The sequence below is a fragment of the Zychaea mexicana genome (genome assembly GCF_025766255.1).
Source record: "Zychaea mexicana strain RSA 1403 chromosome Unknown BDB00scaffold_37, whole genome shotgun sequence".
NCBI classification, from domain to species: Eukaryota; Fungi; Mucoromycota; class Mucoromycetes; order Mucorales; family Lichtheimiaceae; genus Zychaea; species Zychaea mexicana.
Genome location: NW_026516700.1, coordinates 101466 through 115218, shown reverse-complemented (window position 1 = coordinate 115218; position 13753 = coordinate 101466). Strand labels below are relative to the sequence as shown.

Below are 13753 nucleotides of genomic sequence, written 5' to 3'. Positions count from 1 at the left end.
AAATTGCCAAAGCAATTGTCAAGAAATAAAAATTGTTACCGAGGATATGGTCGGTTATTTTATAAGAGGCAACGCCAGAGCATACGCCAGCAGACCTGTATAATTGTCAGATCTGTAAAAAATTGGAATGTTTTTTTTTTCAGCTGTTCGTCTCTCTCACTCTTCCTGCACGTAGCTTATCACAACACAATTTTCTTATCATTTTGGGTTTCACCTGGATCGAAAAGCTTGCACTGACGTTTCCGATATGCCTGCTTTCAAAGCGTGATTCTTGTAACAGCTCTTTCCCCACCCCCTTACACCTTCACTTCTCTCTTCCTTTTCTTATTTAACTTTACTTCGTTACATATTTTCAAAGTATGCGTCACCTATTTGAAAGTGATGATCGCTCACCAAAGATATCAGGAGGACCTGTTAAAGATATGATATAGTTGCTCTACCGAAACTTGCACACAGGGATGCTGTGCTTTCCAGGCCAAGCGATTCGTTACTTATATATGACTTTTGCGGCTCGCAAACAATAAACCCGAGTATTGATTGAAACCTTTTCCTTCGTATCGAGAAGTCGATGGTTTTAGAAAGAGCCCTGTTCTAATGTGTATCTGCGTATCGCTATGATAGCATAGATTTAATGAAGTTACTGGTGGTTACAATAGATCAATCTTCAGGGTCCCCCTTTTCCAAATAAAATTCAGGTGAGCTACCTGTTTCGACTTGCTTTTCCTTTGTCGGACATATTATTTCACGAGTCCGGATTATGTTATACAGGCTTTGTTCGATTAAAAGCCTCGTGCCAAATTTCTTTTCGCGCGTCCCCTTTCACATACACGTAATATGACTGATTTGATCTCGATTTTGCCTCCCGAATCATTCAGTACATCTTCTCGTTTATCGGACAGCGGGCTGTGTCGAATGTGTGAAAGTATGTCGCCGCTGGTTATACGCGATCCCCACTTACCAGACAGCCCTGTGGACATGTGTATAGCGGCTCGGTCATCCCCCAAATGTCCGGCTAAAAACTTTTCCCTGATTAAAATAAGCAGTAGGAAGTTTTCTGGTTGCTGAAAAAGATCATGCAACAGCTAATGCTATACTCAGGAATACATACTGTTTTATTTGGCTGTTTTACCGTACTGATGTAATTTTGGTAGGAAAAAAAAGGCAAAAGAAGGAGGAAATGCTAATGCAAAGAACGGAAGAAAGAATAAATAAGGTACGCGAGCGAGGATGGTAAAAAAATCTAAAGAAAAGCGAGAATACTTGAAGAAAAGAAATACATAAAGATGGGATGGTGTATAAATGATAGCATAGTTAACTACTACAACTAGTTGATTAATAATTTACAAACGGGCAATACCGTCCTTGCCAATCTTCCACTTTTGCTGTCCACCGTGTACGAATGGCTTGATATATTCTTCATAACCATCAGCAACCTTTGATTGGTTGAGTGGCTCCAGTTCGGCAGCACGCGTCATTCTGACATAGGCATTACCGTCTTGAGCACCCAAAGAGGATTGCAACAAGTAGTCTGGGAAGCCAAAGGCATCCACCAGGGAAACCACTTCAGGGCGGATCTCCTTGAGCAATTGGATCGAACGTTCCTTGACCAGCAAAGACTGTTCGGGCGAAATGTAGCCAGATGTCAAAAAGTCGGCCATTTCCTGCTCCAGTGTGGACACACCGAACAAGACGGCCACCTTTTGCAAGACACGGGTCTCATTGGATTGTTGAGCACTGGGACCAAAGACAGCTTTGACAAAGTTGGACACCATCATCAATTGGCAGTGTGCACGAGAGATACGGTAAACGTCCACCAACATGTCGTTCCATGTCTTTTGCTCCACGTCAATGTTGTGCACAGCCTTAGCGACCAAAAAGGCAGCACGGTGCTTGAATGCAGCCAGCAGTATTTCGGGGTTGGACAAGTCGGATGCTTGGGTGATTGGGCAGAGCGCCTTGGGGTTGGACAAGTATTCCATCATGTAGCTGGCAGAAAAGTTGGCATCCTTTTCAGCAACACGGCCGGCAGCCACGGTTCGGAATGTCTTTAGCAAGTAACGCGTGGTTTGCTGAGTCAGGATGTAGTTGTCACCTTCCCACTAGAAGTTACGATGAGTCAATACGTAGTCCAGAGAGAGACGATGCTTTCGTGTACTGGGCCCTCCCGTTTAATCAATCAATTAATTTCATACTCACAGTAACCTTGGGCAAATTGTCCTGATAGAATTGACCCAGACCAGAGAAAAGCGAGTAACCATGACCACCGCAAGCACGACGGCAGTCTTCCACACCAGCAGAACCCAGGGTGGTGGTCAAACTCTTCAATCCAGAAGAGGAGGCGTGAAGATCAGCCAAGTACGAAAAGTCGCCCTGGGCCATCTTGGCTTGGTTCTCGTGGTACATGCGATGCATTTCAAGTGCCGTAAAGTGACAGGCGTAAGCTTGGGCAATGACGGGGAACAAGCGATATTGTTGCATCACATAATCCAATACGGGTGTCTCCACAATCTTGGAAGAGCCGTCTGCATTCTGGATCTTCTTGGGGCTGGCATCATCCACAAACTGGGATCGGACGGCAGAGTAGCGGATAGCAACAGTGGCAGCTCGGGCAAGAACGTAGCGTGATTCCAAAACAATGTTGGCGCGGACGAACACCATCGTGCCATAGGCCAGTTTGCTGTTGGGTGGCTATCAACAAAAATAAGTCCCATGTTGTTTACCCCTCCTTTTCCTTCTATCATCCGTTCCCTTGAAATGTACACACATACTTTGATATAATCACCCGTGGCCTTGTCAATCTTTGAGTAACGAGCCATCATGGCAATGTGGGGCACACGGATGTTGTCGAACAGGATGAAACCATTATCCACTGTGTTGAAGCCAAACTTGGGACCTATTTTCTTTATAAGTCATGGCGATCTAACAAACCATTTTTCTTTTTTTATATAACACACAATAGAGAAAAGATCTGCTCACCAATATCGCCCACAGTGACGCCAGGAAGTGGCTCGTGCGTCTTGAGGTCGCGAATCTGAACGATGAAAGGATGTGGTCCATAGTCCTTGCCGTTGCTAATCAATCGAGCCATGACCATAGCGTGGTTAGCAGCAACACCCAAACCACCAATCCACCACTTGGACGAAGTCAAGGTAGGCGAGTGGATGACAAACTCCTGTGTAGTAGGATCATAGGTAGCTGTTGTCTCCAAGCCGCGAACATTGGAGCCGTGTCCAAGCTAAACCAGTGAGAGGTGCATATTAGTAACACTCTTCCTGGATTATCCACCTCCCACCCTCGTTTGTTGTATATAATACCCGATCCCATGGGGGTCGTACAGCCACTTTACCTCAGTTTGTGCATAACAACCAATGATTTCATATCGTCTAGCAGCTTCCAAATATATTTTTTGCTGTTCCTCAGTAGCTTGGTTCTCGAGTGTAGGCATGAACATGCTTCGGTGAAGACGGAGCTTAAGTTTGACGAATAAGGTCAGTCAGCATTATAGTTTTATTTCCCCCCTCTTTTCTTCCCACGAGACTTACAGGACCCGATTCATCAAACAAGAAATCAGCAATGCCGAAATCTTCCTTTGTCCAGTTATGTTCCCTAATAAAAATAGTAGAAATGGAGTGTCATTGTAAATAACGTCCAATTCTTGTGTGAGAGAGTGTGTGGAGCTTTTTTTTTTATGCAAAAGCATAAGCTATTAATAATAATCCCTTACTTGATCAACTCGACGAATCGCTTAGCAGCTGCCAATGCCTTTTTGAAACGAACTTCACGACCCGTATAGTAACGATGGCTCTTGTCACCAAGGACGGGATCGTTTTCAAGAATCTTCAAGATCGCGTCTCGCTTCTTTAAATAGTCTTCACCATACAAGGTGGTCATTAATGCCTTGGGATCGAACGAGGCAGCCTTGCGTTCTTGTTCGAGCAAAACAGGGCCTTGGGGCTCGATGGGTTTGAGGTGGCGAGGGAAGCGTACGGCCATGATGGTCTGGTATGAGTTGTTGTGAGAGTAGAGAAGAAAAGAAGCGCAAAAAAAGTGAAAAGGCTATTTAATCTACACGCATTTTTTTTAGCTCGGGAAGCTGTCATTCGGCTTACGAGAGATGAATTGTCGGGAAAGAATTTTACCCAGCATTTTGTATGATTGTGTGGGAAATCGTTTATTATTCTGGAGACAACATAAAAAGGCGTGGTGGGGTTTGTGGGTAGGTGAGTGTGTGTGGGGTTACAAAAGGTGGCATGTTGTTTTTTTTTTTACTACGATTATGATTACTGATCTTGTTCCTCTTCTTGCTGTTCGTACGTGACATTGAGGATGTTTGGCTTCTCGTACTCCTCAAGATACCGGTACTGATATTGTTTGCTCTATGTTTGTAAAATCTTGATCAGTACCCATACTTTTCTTTTCCTTTCTAAACAACCTACCACAGCGCGCTTCTTTGATGCTGTCATACGACTCTTGACAACGTTGAATTCGCCTCTACTTGATTCACCATCATCAACAAATCGCAAAAGCATATATTGCTGTTCGTTGTCGTGGTTGTATAGATATTCGCGAACTGACTCGAATGTGATCGGCTGTCAAAACAAAGACATATATATAGAGTAATTGGTTGATTAGCACACTCTAAACAGATTCAAAATCCATGGTATATTTACCTCTTCTCCAACTGTGCTTTCTGCATCGCTGACCATTTCCTGTACATTTGCCTTTTCTTGAACCAGTCTTGCCGTGCCTTCCTTGTCAGGCAAAAACCAAATCAAATAACTGTCATCTGGATCGTGCGGGTTAGTAATAGGCCGCAAAATACCACGATCTGTTGCATCCTTGGCCGAGGATCGTAAGCGCTTAATGCCTTCTCTTTCGCTATCCGCGTCATCCTTGCTCTGCAACCGGCGCTTTGCCAACCGCTTTTCATCCGCCGGATCAGCACCAAAGTTGACAATCGTATAAATAGCATTGTCACACTTGTAGTTGGGCAAGACCGGCACGACGCGTTTGGCTTTGCATTTTGTACGAGGATGGCGCAACGCTTCCACATCCGGTGGTTGGAATCCAGCCAACAATTTGGTTTGACACTCTTCCCAAGTATAGTGAAGCGGTCTTTTAGTGTTGTGTGAAGCTGCTGCTGCTGCCGCTGCTGCTGCCACTGCATCTTTTTTACGCGGCTGTGTCGGTTTAGGGAGTCCAAGCGTATCCACGCGTCGGAGCCATGATACGTTGGGTCGTCGTTCCATTTTGATTCGGTTCGATTGTTGTTCATCAGTAGGTGGTGTCAATAAAATTCGATCTTCTTCTGCAATCTCTTCACCTGCGCGCGTAACTTTCAAGTAGAAATTTTTTGTTGTTAAACCATGGAGCTTTTGAGTATCAATGAAAAACAACTCAAGATGGCCAACATACTTTCTTCAGGATTGGTTTCCATGGCATCCAGATATTCTACAAGTGATCGATCAAAGGGTATACTGTATGACTGATCGATCTGTAGAGGAAATGGAATCTTGTCTTCAAAATCAAGAGATTGATATTCTGCATGGCGCTCTTGAAGCGATGGCATTGTTAATAATTTTGGCGCGAATGGTAATGGTGGTAGCGTGTTTCGATATCGAACACGGCAGAGATAATCGCTTCTGTATTTCGAACTGAATAAAGCGTAATTTATAAAAGTTTAGATAAGATGGAGCCAATGATGCGCAAAGCACTGTCAAATTGTGTTTGGTGTACGTGCCTCATTTTATACAAGTGTCTTTTTCAAAAACGATATATTACGAGAAGAGGTTCGGGCTGGGCGCAAGAGTTCTTAAAAAAACAGCGGCATTTGAACTAATTGCTACAGGAGCACTTTTCCAAACAAGTGTCGTATAGGACTTCCACTGGCAAGCTTCAAAATATGTGATTTAGTGAATAAAAAGGTTTTAACTTTCTGCTATAGTTGATGCTAATGAATGCAATAGAAGAATGTACTTGATATTGCCGCTTTATTACCTCGCTTTAAAGCTTCTGCTATTGCTGGCCTGTAGGTATATTATCCGCAGTTGATCCCAGATCGAATCTCACATAGTATTAAGAAGGCGCAACAACCTTTTTCAAAAATGTACACGACAAGTTGGAAGCCCTGTCTCTTTTTCAAGCCTCTGTGTACTGTTTAGTACTGGTTGAATGCCTTCACGGTATGCTGTAAACACATGGACTTCAGGCAGAGCAAGGGTGACATATACCGAGACGTCTTTTAATTTAAACGGTTGTGCTGTATAATGCCTTTTTACAGCAAAATACACGTAAAATGTAACGTACTCACTAACAAGCACCGCTAGAAATCATGTCAAGCATTACTGCTGGTATCTCACTAGCATAAACGTCAGTATGCAGCAGCACAAGAGTGTGATGTCGTAACTCGACTTTTTTTTTTGAATAATAAGACGTATAGCAGTACTGGCTCTCCCTTCCAAAACCTAGCAGATGTGGCTATCGTGATTCAAACAATGCACAAGACATTTCTGCAACTACTGCTGATGGTTCGCTAGATAAATGATTAGCAATGTTCAAGGAAGAACAAAGCCAAAGAGGAAACCCCTTGTTGGGGTTACTGCTATAACACCCAAACTTTTAAATTATCACCTCCCTCCCCACAGTCGGAGATGTGAGGGCGGGGGAAAGGAATCCTGACCAATCTTCTGTGCGAACGTCTTTTTCTCTTTGTTCCAGCAAAAAAAAAAACCTCCAGACACACACAATCATGTCCTCATCTAAAGCCGATCCTCGTCGAATTGACAAAATCGTTCCTTATCACATGCCACCCAAGGAGTCTGGCGATGTAGATTACGCAGGAAACATTGCCATGGCAGTTGGTAATGCAGTTGTTAAATTTTGTTGTCTGTATTTTTTTGAATTTTATCTAACGCGTGAGCTTTTCTTTGTACACTATACCAGCTATGGGTAATATCATGATCCGCGTAAGTATATCATAGATGACAAGCCAATATGTAGCTTGAGTGGAGAGGAAATTAAACGTGGTTTTTTTTTTCATTTGTAATAGAACACGATGAAAGCCATCCCATGGATTGCTGCGTATTTCGGCTTGTCATCGTTACTCAACACCCGAAGAAGCCGCAAGGAAGATAGTGTAGGATGGAGTGGAGGCGTGTAAGTGATAGCTACTATTTATTTTCTGGTTGCGGTACATGCATGTGTGTGTGCAAGTTTCAAAAGGCTTACGTCTCTGAAAATGTTTAGACTGGCATTTGTTTCCTTGTTTACGTATTATCTCAACATGTACATGGCGTACAAGCGCAGCGACTTTTACAATGCACCAGCTTCGATGGAAGGAGAACCAAGCCCAGTCTAGAGCACACTCCTCGTAGTCGTGGTGGTGGTGGAAATAAAAAGTGTAATAATAACAATAACAATAATAGTAAAAAATACGGGAAAGGGAAAGAAACGTCCTCAGTTGGCATAGAAAAGATCCAGAACGTGTGTGTTGAATACAAGTGGCAAGTCTTGTGACTTTTGTTGAAGAAAGACTAGACCACCTTTAATTAGGGTCCTTCTCTCACGTCCCATTATGCACACACCACCCTGGAGGGCCCCTGCCCCGCACCCACCCAAAAAAGACGAAACAGGTGCGGGGTTAAGGAAATCGATGATAATAATGCTGCTGTATGATATCATAGCAACAGCAGCTTGGGGTGACACAAAGGGCCGGTATATGGGCATGACTTGACAAGACGCACACATGTTTTTTCTTTTTTTTTTTTCTTTTTTTTCCAACAAGGAAATAAGCCAAAACAAAGATATTACAGTTGTGAAATAAGAGGGCTGGTTGATCTGTGGAGGTGTGGTTGGGCCGTAGCATCATTATTTGATTGGAGTGAAGAATTTACATACAAAGAAAGGGTTTGGTTCGTTTGTGATGAGTTGCTATGGAGAAGGTGTCAGCAAGAGGTGTGAATTAGAGCGAAGCGAGGTTTATACAGGGTGTAGGGATAAGGAATAGAAAAGGAAAAAAGCTTATCGAGTTTCTTGCTCGTAAAAGTTTTTGAGGTACTCCTCTGCCTCCGAGTACTCTGCCTTCACCCGCGGCAGTATCTGGGTGATCTTTCTTAATGCCTCGCTTTCGTTGAGATCCTTGACGCCAATCTCGTCCTGACAGTTGCCAATGTGCTGGATCTTTTCACATGTTGCCTTGACCTTCTTTAGCCCGATTGCCGCTGAGCTGCCTTTGAGGAAATGGCCGAGCCGAGACAGCTCTGGCAGATCCTTCTTATCCCTAACAGAAACGCATGATTCAGCTATCTTGCCTTTCTTCTTCTTCTCTTGCAAGCAAACGAAACTTACAGTGCTGCGTCCATATCTTTAAACGTGGCCTCTGCCTGCTCGAAATAGTTGACCACGATACTGTACGAGAACTCATGATCCTCCTCATCATCCATATCCAAAAGCTGATCGAACGTGCTTGTGTCGATAAGGTCCTCCATATTGATTGTCTTTTCCTTAACCGTGTCTTCTCTCTCGTTTTCGTCGTCCGTGGTCGTCGAGGTCATCTTTATAAAGTTACATTACGCGACCAGTGAGAATGTGAAATGCTCATTTGAAATGGACGACATTTAAAAAAAGGAAACAAAAACTAACCTCGGGCTTCTCTTTGAGTTCGTCCTTGGTGGGAGCTGGAGCAACTTGGTTGGTAGACATGGTTATTATTATTATTATTATTATTATTATTATGCAGGAGCAAAGAAGGTAGGGAAAAAAGGGTTATGAGAAAGAAAGAGAGAAGAAGAAAAGGAAACACATAAGCTAGTTTTTGAGTTTTGTGCTATTATAATTGTTCTGTGCACTCACACTTGATGTGGTGCTGCTGCTTTCCTGACGCTAAAAAAAAGGTCGGAAGACAACTTACGGGTGTGATTGGTAGACAGATCCGCATTGACGAAACAAACAGACAACGACTCGCGTTGTTGGCTGGGGTTAGCAGCAGAGACACGCTTGATCGTTTTTCATGGACACCATGTGCTGTCCTTTGCTCAGTCTAGTAAAGTGTGTGTGTATGTGGTGTTGACGTGATTGAACGTATAATTGGTAATATTGTGTGTCTTTGACTTGTCCTTGTGGTGATTCAAGCACTGCTGACTGATCCCCCTTCCGTTTCCGTTCCGCAGTGCTACCCAATGACCCACCCGCATCGCGGTCTAGACATAGTCTAGAGTATTACTTCTCTTCGCATTTTGCAGAGGTTCTAGCCATCGTTGTTCTTGACATCATCATTACTACTACGACTACGTTTATCGGTTTCTGTATAATGATCTCACTCTCATTATCTTTTTTTAAAAGCAGAAAATTTAAAGTCAAGGGCTAGCAAGAAGGCAGGGCGAGTTTATCCTTTCTGTAAAAATATGTGTGTAACCCAAGGTTTGTTTCAGACTGGGGAGAAATTCGAAAATCACTTGAGGCACCTGGGATGCATGATGACATCCACCACGCGCAATACCGACTACATACTGTACTCTCTTCTGCCTCTTGCGCCGCCGCCACCTCCTCTTCAAATGTCATTTCCGAGTTCAAGAAGATAAAAAGAAGCAGATATAAACAACAGCCAGAGTTGTTTGGTTGTTAGCAAACTGAATTCGAGTTAAGACTATAGCAGTTTAGTAGCATGATACACAATCCATCATGTATGGACACACGCACATATGCATATATAGTATAAAGAAATAAAGAAGGAAACGTCATTTGTTAATACGACAGCAGGGGAGAGTACAAAAGTGCAAGAGAGATTGTCCGACGGGCCGTTCAGGGACCATTTCTTTTTAGTTTTCTTTCTGATAGTATGTGATGTAAAAAGCTTTCTTGTGACCCCACTGTTGCTTACCACCTATCAGCTCCATTCATCCCATCCGTCGGGAAAGAAGCGGGAAGGTCATCATTCATTTTTGGGAGCAATTTGAAGTAAATCATCATCATCATCATCATGTCTCTCTCTTCCCGGGCCTATCATCTTATCTCTCTTATCACAAATCAACAAAGAATGCGTGGCTTCCCTTGCCTTTGCAATTGCCGAGTTCCTGAAAAACGAATCAGAGGCGTTGAACCAGCTGACTTTACATTGTATAACAACAATGCTACGATTGGAGTCAATAGCTGATGTGTGTGCTGGCATATCTTCAGAGGAAGAGCGACACTGATACTTTTGAATAAATAAAAATTCTAAAACGTTGATCCATCATGACTTGGATGTATATGTATTTAAAGAATGGGATATGATTATAATAAATGCTTGATACTATCTGGTATAAAAAAAAGTGGACATGAACAACGACGACTCATTTATATGTGAATCTTTTGGCTATAGAACTTTCCTAAATGATAAGGTGGAAAGAAAGAATGAATTCGAAAGAAAAAGAAGCCGTAAACATGAGCTACAACATGTTCAACTTTACACACGAAGAGCAGACAAATGATTTCACCACCTATACGCTGTGGACCACCAAAATGTACAGTTATAAGTACTTACCATGATAGCCGGCCCTGGGTTATGCTTCTCATCTACCGCCGGGCTATATAAACATGCTCCATGGGTTGATAACTGTTAGACGACTCGACATGTAGGTAACTTAGAATTGCCCCACCATTTTGCAGCTCTTTCCAATTATTATAATATACCACCTTCATAATTAAACTCTACTTTTGTGCTGTCGATAGGATCAAGCAAACAGACAACAATTTAAATTGTCTTGTTTAAATGTTTTGTCCTTTTTCAGGAAAAACTCGCCATTTTCTACCTTTTTACCCTCTATCTTTGTTTTTATATAGCCTTTAGTAGCAAGGTTATCAACATCAAGCACTAAACGACATTTTTGCTTTTGGCTGTTGATAGCCATTTTTTTTTTCCACAGAGATTTTTGTTCTCCAAGATGGCACTACGAATCGGAACCATACTGTATACTGACCTGCCTCAGTAAAAGAACCAAGGTTACATTCAATACAGCCATAGTACTGTAATGATGAATAGCTACACCCCATTACAATCACCTCAACGTATGCTAGATACTTTGAAAAAAAGAAGTAGTAGATGATTTTATAAAGGAGCACGGTCTACTTTTTCTTGCCATCTGGGGCATGATTCAGGCAATTGCCTTACTTTACAGCTGGATCTAAAGGTTAACCATTCGCTTCTTATGATACGTAAACCTCATGAGCTTCGAACGGACGGTATGTGTCCAGGTTATAACCGATACTGTACAATGATATATAACCAGTGGTACCTATTTCCTAGAGCAGTTGATCCATCCTTATAGGCTATGTATCTTGACCCTCCACATTGCTAAAATCCTGAACCAGATATGTAGATTCAACCCGGAAGCGCGTTTTTTTACAAGTAAAAAACTGACACTGCCCGCTGCTGCTGCGGCCTATAAAATCTTTAAGATTGCTATATTTTCATGTTGGTTTTTGGTATACGTGCTTGTCTTGGTGTACATGTTGTCAGTGTATGTGTACAAACAAAACAAAAACATCAATCTCTGTCGCTCAATGTATAAGCATTGATTAAAAATTGAGTGCGATCTCTATTGTTGTTGTTATTTTGAAAAGGCTGACGCAATTGTTTTTGTTTGTAACTTGACGCGTCTATTGGCTTATTGCTTCTTTAAAACTTCCTTCAGATGGTACTTTGTCAGATCTTAAAGTGATTATAACGTAGCTATTCATTGGAAAAAACAAAAAACCTATAAAGCGCGTTTGCTTAGTCGGGATGATTGCTTGCTTCCATTTGAAAAAATAGAATCTATCTGATCGGTTTCTATGCCGCTTATTCTGTTCTTTTCAAAGAAAAAGTTTTTAACATTTCACACCGCGCCTCATCACACACAGTATGTAATAGCGTTCACGCACATAATAGTTCAACGCCTATACCAAATAAATAGTTTGACAGACTCTCATAGTATGGAAGAATGAGTGATATGTTATAATGACACAAGATAAAGAAGTAAGCGACTGAAATCATGGTATTCTGTTAACACACAAAAACATCATCGCTTATTATCACGACACCACCACTATCCTCTACATATAGTTTTACAAACAAGATTTATACAGTATGTCATGTTTTAATGTGACAAATGCAGGGTATACCAAATGATTTCATCTATCGCCAGCTGATGTGTGCTGATCGTATACATGTACGTGTGCACTTAAAACGCACGTTTTTGTGATCTGTGGGAATTCAAACTACTATCTTACTTCATCCATGAACCATGCACGCGTCATGACATTACATCTTTACAAAGAAAAAGTTAAAGTTAAGCATTCCTTACTACTGTACCTGTATGTAACACACATATACGGACACGAAACTTGTGTTCTGTAATTCTTCCGAGACATTTAATAAATCAGCACACCACCAAATATTCCTTCATATGATAGGTACATTATAGAGGCTGGGGGGGAGGAAGGGTCGTCAGCAGATGTTAATGGCACCATAAAATCTGTATCTTTAGCTAGGTACAGTATATAGATTTTAAGCATTATAGATACGCAAAAGTAGCGGTATTCTTCTCGGGCACTGTTGTTTGTGTGTTGAAGCACCAACTTAGGTCTCACCCTTTATGCTCATATACTTGATGCCAAAAAGAAGTAAATGGTATTGGCATCATTATCATGCTACATATTATGGGTCACCACTCAAAGCAACAATTATTAGGCGTAGCCTATATCTCGTGACATTGAACATTCACCAAAAGTTGAGTAAAATCACATGATTTGGAAGGCTACACTTGATTATTTTGCGGTATATGTCCAATTTTTATTTCAAAAGCACAACGTTTAGTCTTGCACTATGTAGAGATTTTCTACACTCTTAAAAGAAGGCATTGCTATCTATTTGTGCTGTGTTTTTGATTGGCGATGTTAGAATGAGTGACCTGCTATATATCCTAATTCGGGCGTATATAGTGTCATTTGACTTGATAACTTGCTGGACTTTGCGCTTGCTGAGACACTATTAACAAACCCTATGAACTTGCCCAAATTTTATTCAGTTTATTAAAGGAGACAGAATGTTTTCCAGTGACGATTGACGCTTAAATGGGACGGTTATCTTGTTACTCAGGGCTATGGTTTATCATAGCAGGGAGGACTTGGCACTATCAAATGACCAAGGCATCTGTTTTTCCCTCATTTTGATTGCGTGTCCAACGATATGGAAGAGACAACACACATCCTCCGATCAGAATGCGCACGTTCCATTACACTGCCATGTTCTACCCCCCCCCCCCGCGGGTGACACTGGAAACCCGCTATATTATCCGTTTTCTTCAATTGAACATACATAGTGAGCTATCGCTAGGAGTAAGCCGTATAGACCTTCATGGTGCCAGTCACCAGCAGTAGACACTATGTATATATGGTTTGTCTGCACAGTGTTCAAAAGCAGTTGTCTGTCTTGAAAGTAGGTCACGCGGGGGGGGGGAGGGGAGAAGAAATTACCGCCTTAAAAAAAAAAGTGGGTATTGCTTATTTCGAGTCATTGCAAGCAAAGTTACTGATTATGTAAATATGTACAATTTCGACTGCATGTGCCGAGGGCAAGGATAAGCAGCTTCTATGACCAAACGAATATTGGGAAGGGTGGGGGTTAAGGGAAAGATGGTCAATGTTGTTTGAAATACATTGGTGATCACCATAAAGGGGGGGGGGGAGGTGGGTCGATTGATAAGGCAAATTTCTCATCCGCTTGTGTGTACATTCT

General features: G+C 42.0%; 5 protein-coding genes across 5 annotated transcripts; 2 read left to right on the top strand and 3 right to left on the bottom strand.

The window, feature by feature from the left end:
- Positions 1 to 949: 949 nt before the first annotated feature.
- On the bottom strand, positions 950 to 4057 carry BDB00DRAFT_823572 (acyl-CoA dehydrogenase/oxidase). Its single transcript, XM_053123553.1, has 7 exons — positions 3725 to 4057; positions 3543 to 3606; positions 3347 to 3469; positions 2977 to 3235; positions 2769 to 2893; positions 2197 to 2688; positions 950 to 2099 (listed from the first exon to the last, which is right to left on the bottom strand). Exons 1-7 carry the CDS (start codon positions 3991 to 3993, stop codon positions 1341 to 1343), a joined length of 2091 nt encoding a protein of 696 aa, XP_052979599.1. The 5' UTR covers positions 3994 to 4057; the 3' UTR covers positions 950 to 1340.
- Positions 4058 to 4098: 41 nt separating this feature from the next.
- Positions 4099 to 5794, bottom strand: BDB00DRAFT_823563 (RNA polymerase II-associated). Its single transcript, XM_053123552.1, has 5 exons — positions 5741 to 5794; positions 5416 to 5654; positions 4671 to 5335; positions 4437 to 4589; positions 4099 to 4376 (listed from the first exon to the last, which is right to left on the bottom strand). Exons 1-5 carry the CDS (start codon positions 5743 to 5745, stop codon positions 4281 to 4283), a joined length of 1158 nt encoding a protein of 385 aa, XP_052979598.1. The 5' UTR covers positions 5746 to 5794; the 3' UTR covers positions 4099 to 4280.
- A 911-nt stretch (positions 5795 to 6705) lies between these two features.
- On the top strand, positions 6706 to 7807 carry BDB00DRAFT_823561 (uncharacterized protein). The gene is made up of 4 exons (XM_053123551.1): positions 6706 to 6860; positions 6943 to 6965; positions 7049 to 7155; positions 7246 to 7807. Exons 1-4 carry the CDS (start codon positions 6749 to 6751, stop codon positions 7355 to 7357), a joined length of 354 nt encoding a protein of 117 aa, XP_052979597.1. The 5' UTR covers positions 6706 to 6748; the 3' UTR covers positions 7358 to 7807.
- Positions 7721 to 8733, bottom strand: BDB00DRAFT_823555 (signal transduction histidine kinase). Its single transcript, XM_053123550.1, has 3 exons — positions 8641 to 8733; positions 8347 to 8552; positions 7721 to 8278 (listed from the first exon to the last, which is right to left on the bottom strand). Exons 1-3 carry the CDS (start codon positions 8698 to 8700, stop codon positions 8020 to 8022), a joined length of 525 nt encoding a protein of 174 aa, XP_052979596.1. The 5' UTR covers positions 8701 to 8733; the 3' UTR covers positions 7721 to 8019.
- Positions 8734 to 13167: 4434 nt separating this feature from the next.
- On the top strand, positions 13168 to 13438 carry BDB00DRAFT_375991 (uncharacterized protein). The gene has a single exon (XM_053117129.1). The coding sequence runs from the start codon at positions 13237 to 13239 to the stop codon at positions 13393 to 13395; it is 159 nt and encodes a 52-aa protein (XP_052979595.1). The 5' UTR covers positions 13168 to 13236; the 3' UTR covers positions 13396 to 13438.
- Positions 13439 to 13753: the final 315 nt, after the last annotated feature.

What these genes read in the sequence shown, in the direction of transcription:
- BDB00DRAFT_823561 (XM_053123551.1), top strand. Translation starts at nt 6,749, where the DNA reads ATGTCCTCATCTAAAGCCGATCCTCGTCGAATTGACAAAATCGTTCCT. An exon ending in TGGGTAATATCATGATCCGC is followed by an intron (nt 6,966 to 7,048) that starts GTAAGTATATCA and finishes CATTTGTAATAG; the next exon opens with AACACGATGAAAGCCATCCC. An exon ending in GTAGGATGGAGTGGAGGCGT is followed by an intron (nt 7,156 to 7,245) that starts GTAAGTGATAGC and finishes GAAAATGTTTAG; the next exon opens with ACTGGCATTTGTTTCCTTGT.
- BDB00DRAFT_375991 (XM_053117129.1), top strand. Translation starts at nt 13,237, where the DNA reads ATGCGCACGTTCCATTACACTGCCATGTTCTACCCCCCCCCCCCGCGG.
- BDB00DRAFT_823563 (XM_053123552.1), bottom strand. An exon ending in GGAAACCAATCCTGAAGAAA is followed by an intron (nt 5,336 to 5,415) that starts GTATGTTGGCCA and finishes TCTACTTGAAAG; the next exon opens with TTACGCGCGCAGGTGAAGAG. An exon ending in AAAGCACAGTTGGAGAAGAG is followed by an intron (nt 4,590 to 4,670) that starts GTAAATATACCA and finishes TTGTTTTGACAG; the next exon opens with CCGATCACATTCGAGTCAGT.
- BDB00DRAFT_823572 (XM_053123553.1), bottom strand. Translation starts at nt 3,993, where the DNA reads ATGGCCGTACGCTTCCCTCGCCACCTCAAACCCATCGAGCCCCAAGGC. An exon ending in GTTGTTATGCACAAACTGAG is followed by an intron (nt 3,236 to 3,346) that starts GTAAAGTGGCTG and finishes TCACTGGTTTAG; the next exon opens with CTTGGACACGGCTCCAATGT. An exon ending in ACAATTTGCCCAAGGTTACT is followed by an intron (nt 2,100 to 2,196) that starts GTGAGTATGAAA and finishes CGTAACTTCTAG; the next exon opens with TGGGAAGGTGACAACTACAT.
- BDB00DRAFT_823555 (XM_053123550.1), bottom strand. Translation starts at nt 8,700, where the DNA reads ATGTCTACCAACCAAGTTGCTCCAGCTCCCACCAAGGACGAACTCAAA. An exon ending in AACTCAAAGAGAAGCCCGAG is followed by an intron (nt 8,553 to 8,640) that starts GTTAGTTTTTGT and finishes AACTTTATAAAG; the next exon opens with ATGACCTCGACGACCACGGA. An exon ending in AAAGATATGGACGCAGCACT is followed by an intron (nt 8,279 to 8,346) that starts GTAAGTTTCGTT and finishes CGTTTCTGTTAG; the next exon opens with GGATAAGAAGGATCTGCCAG.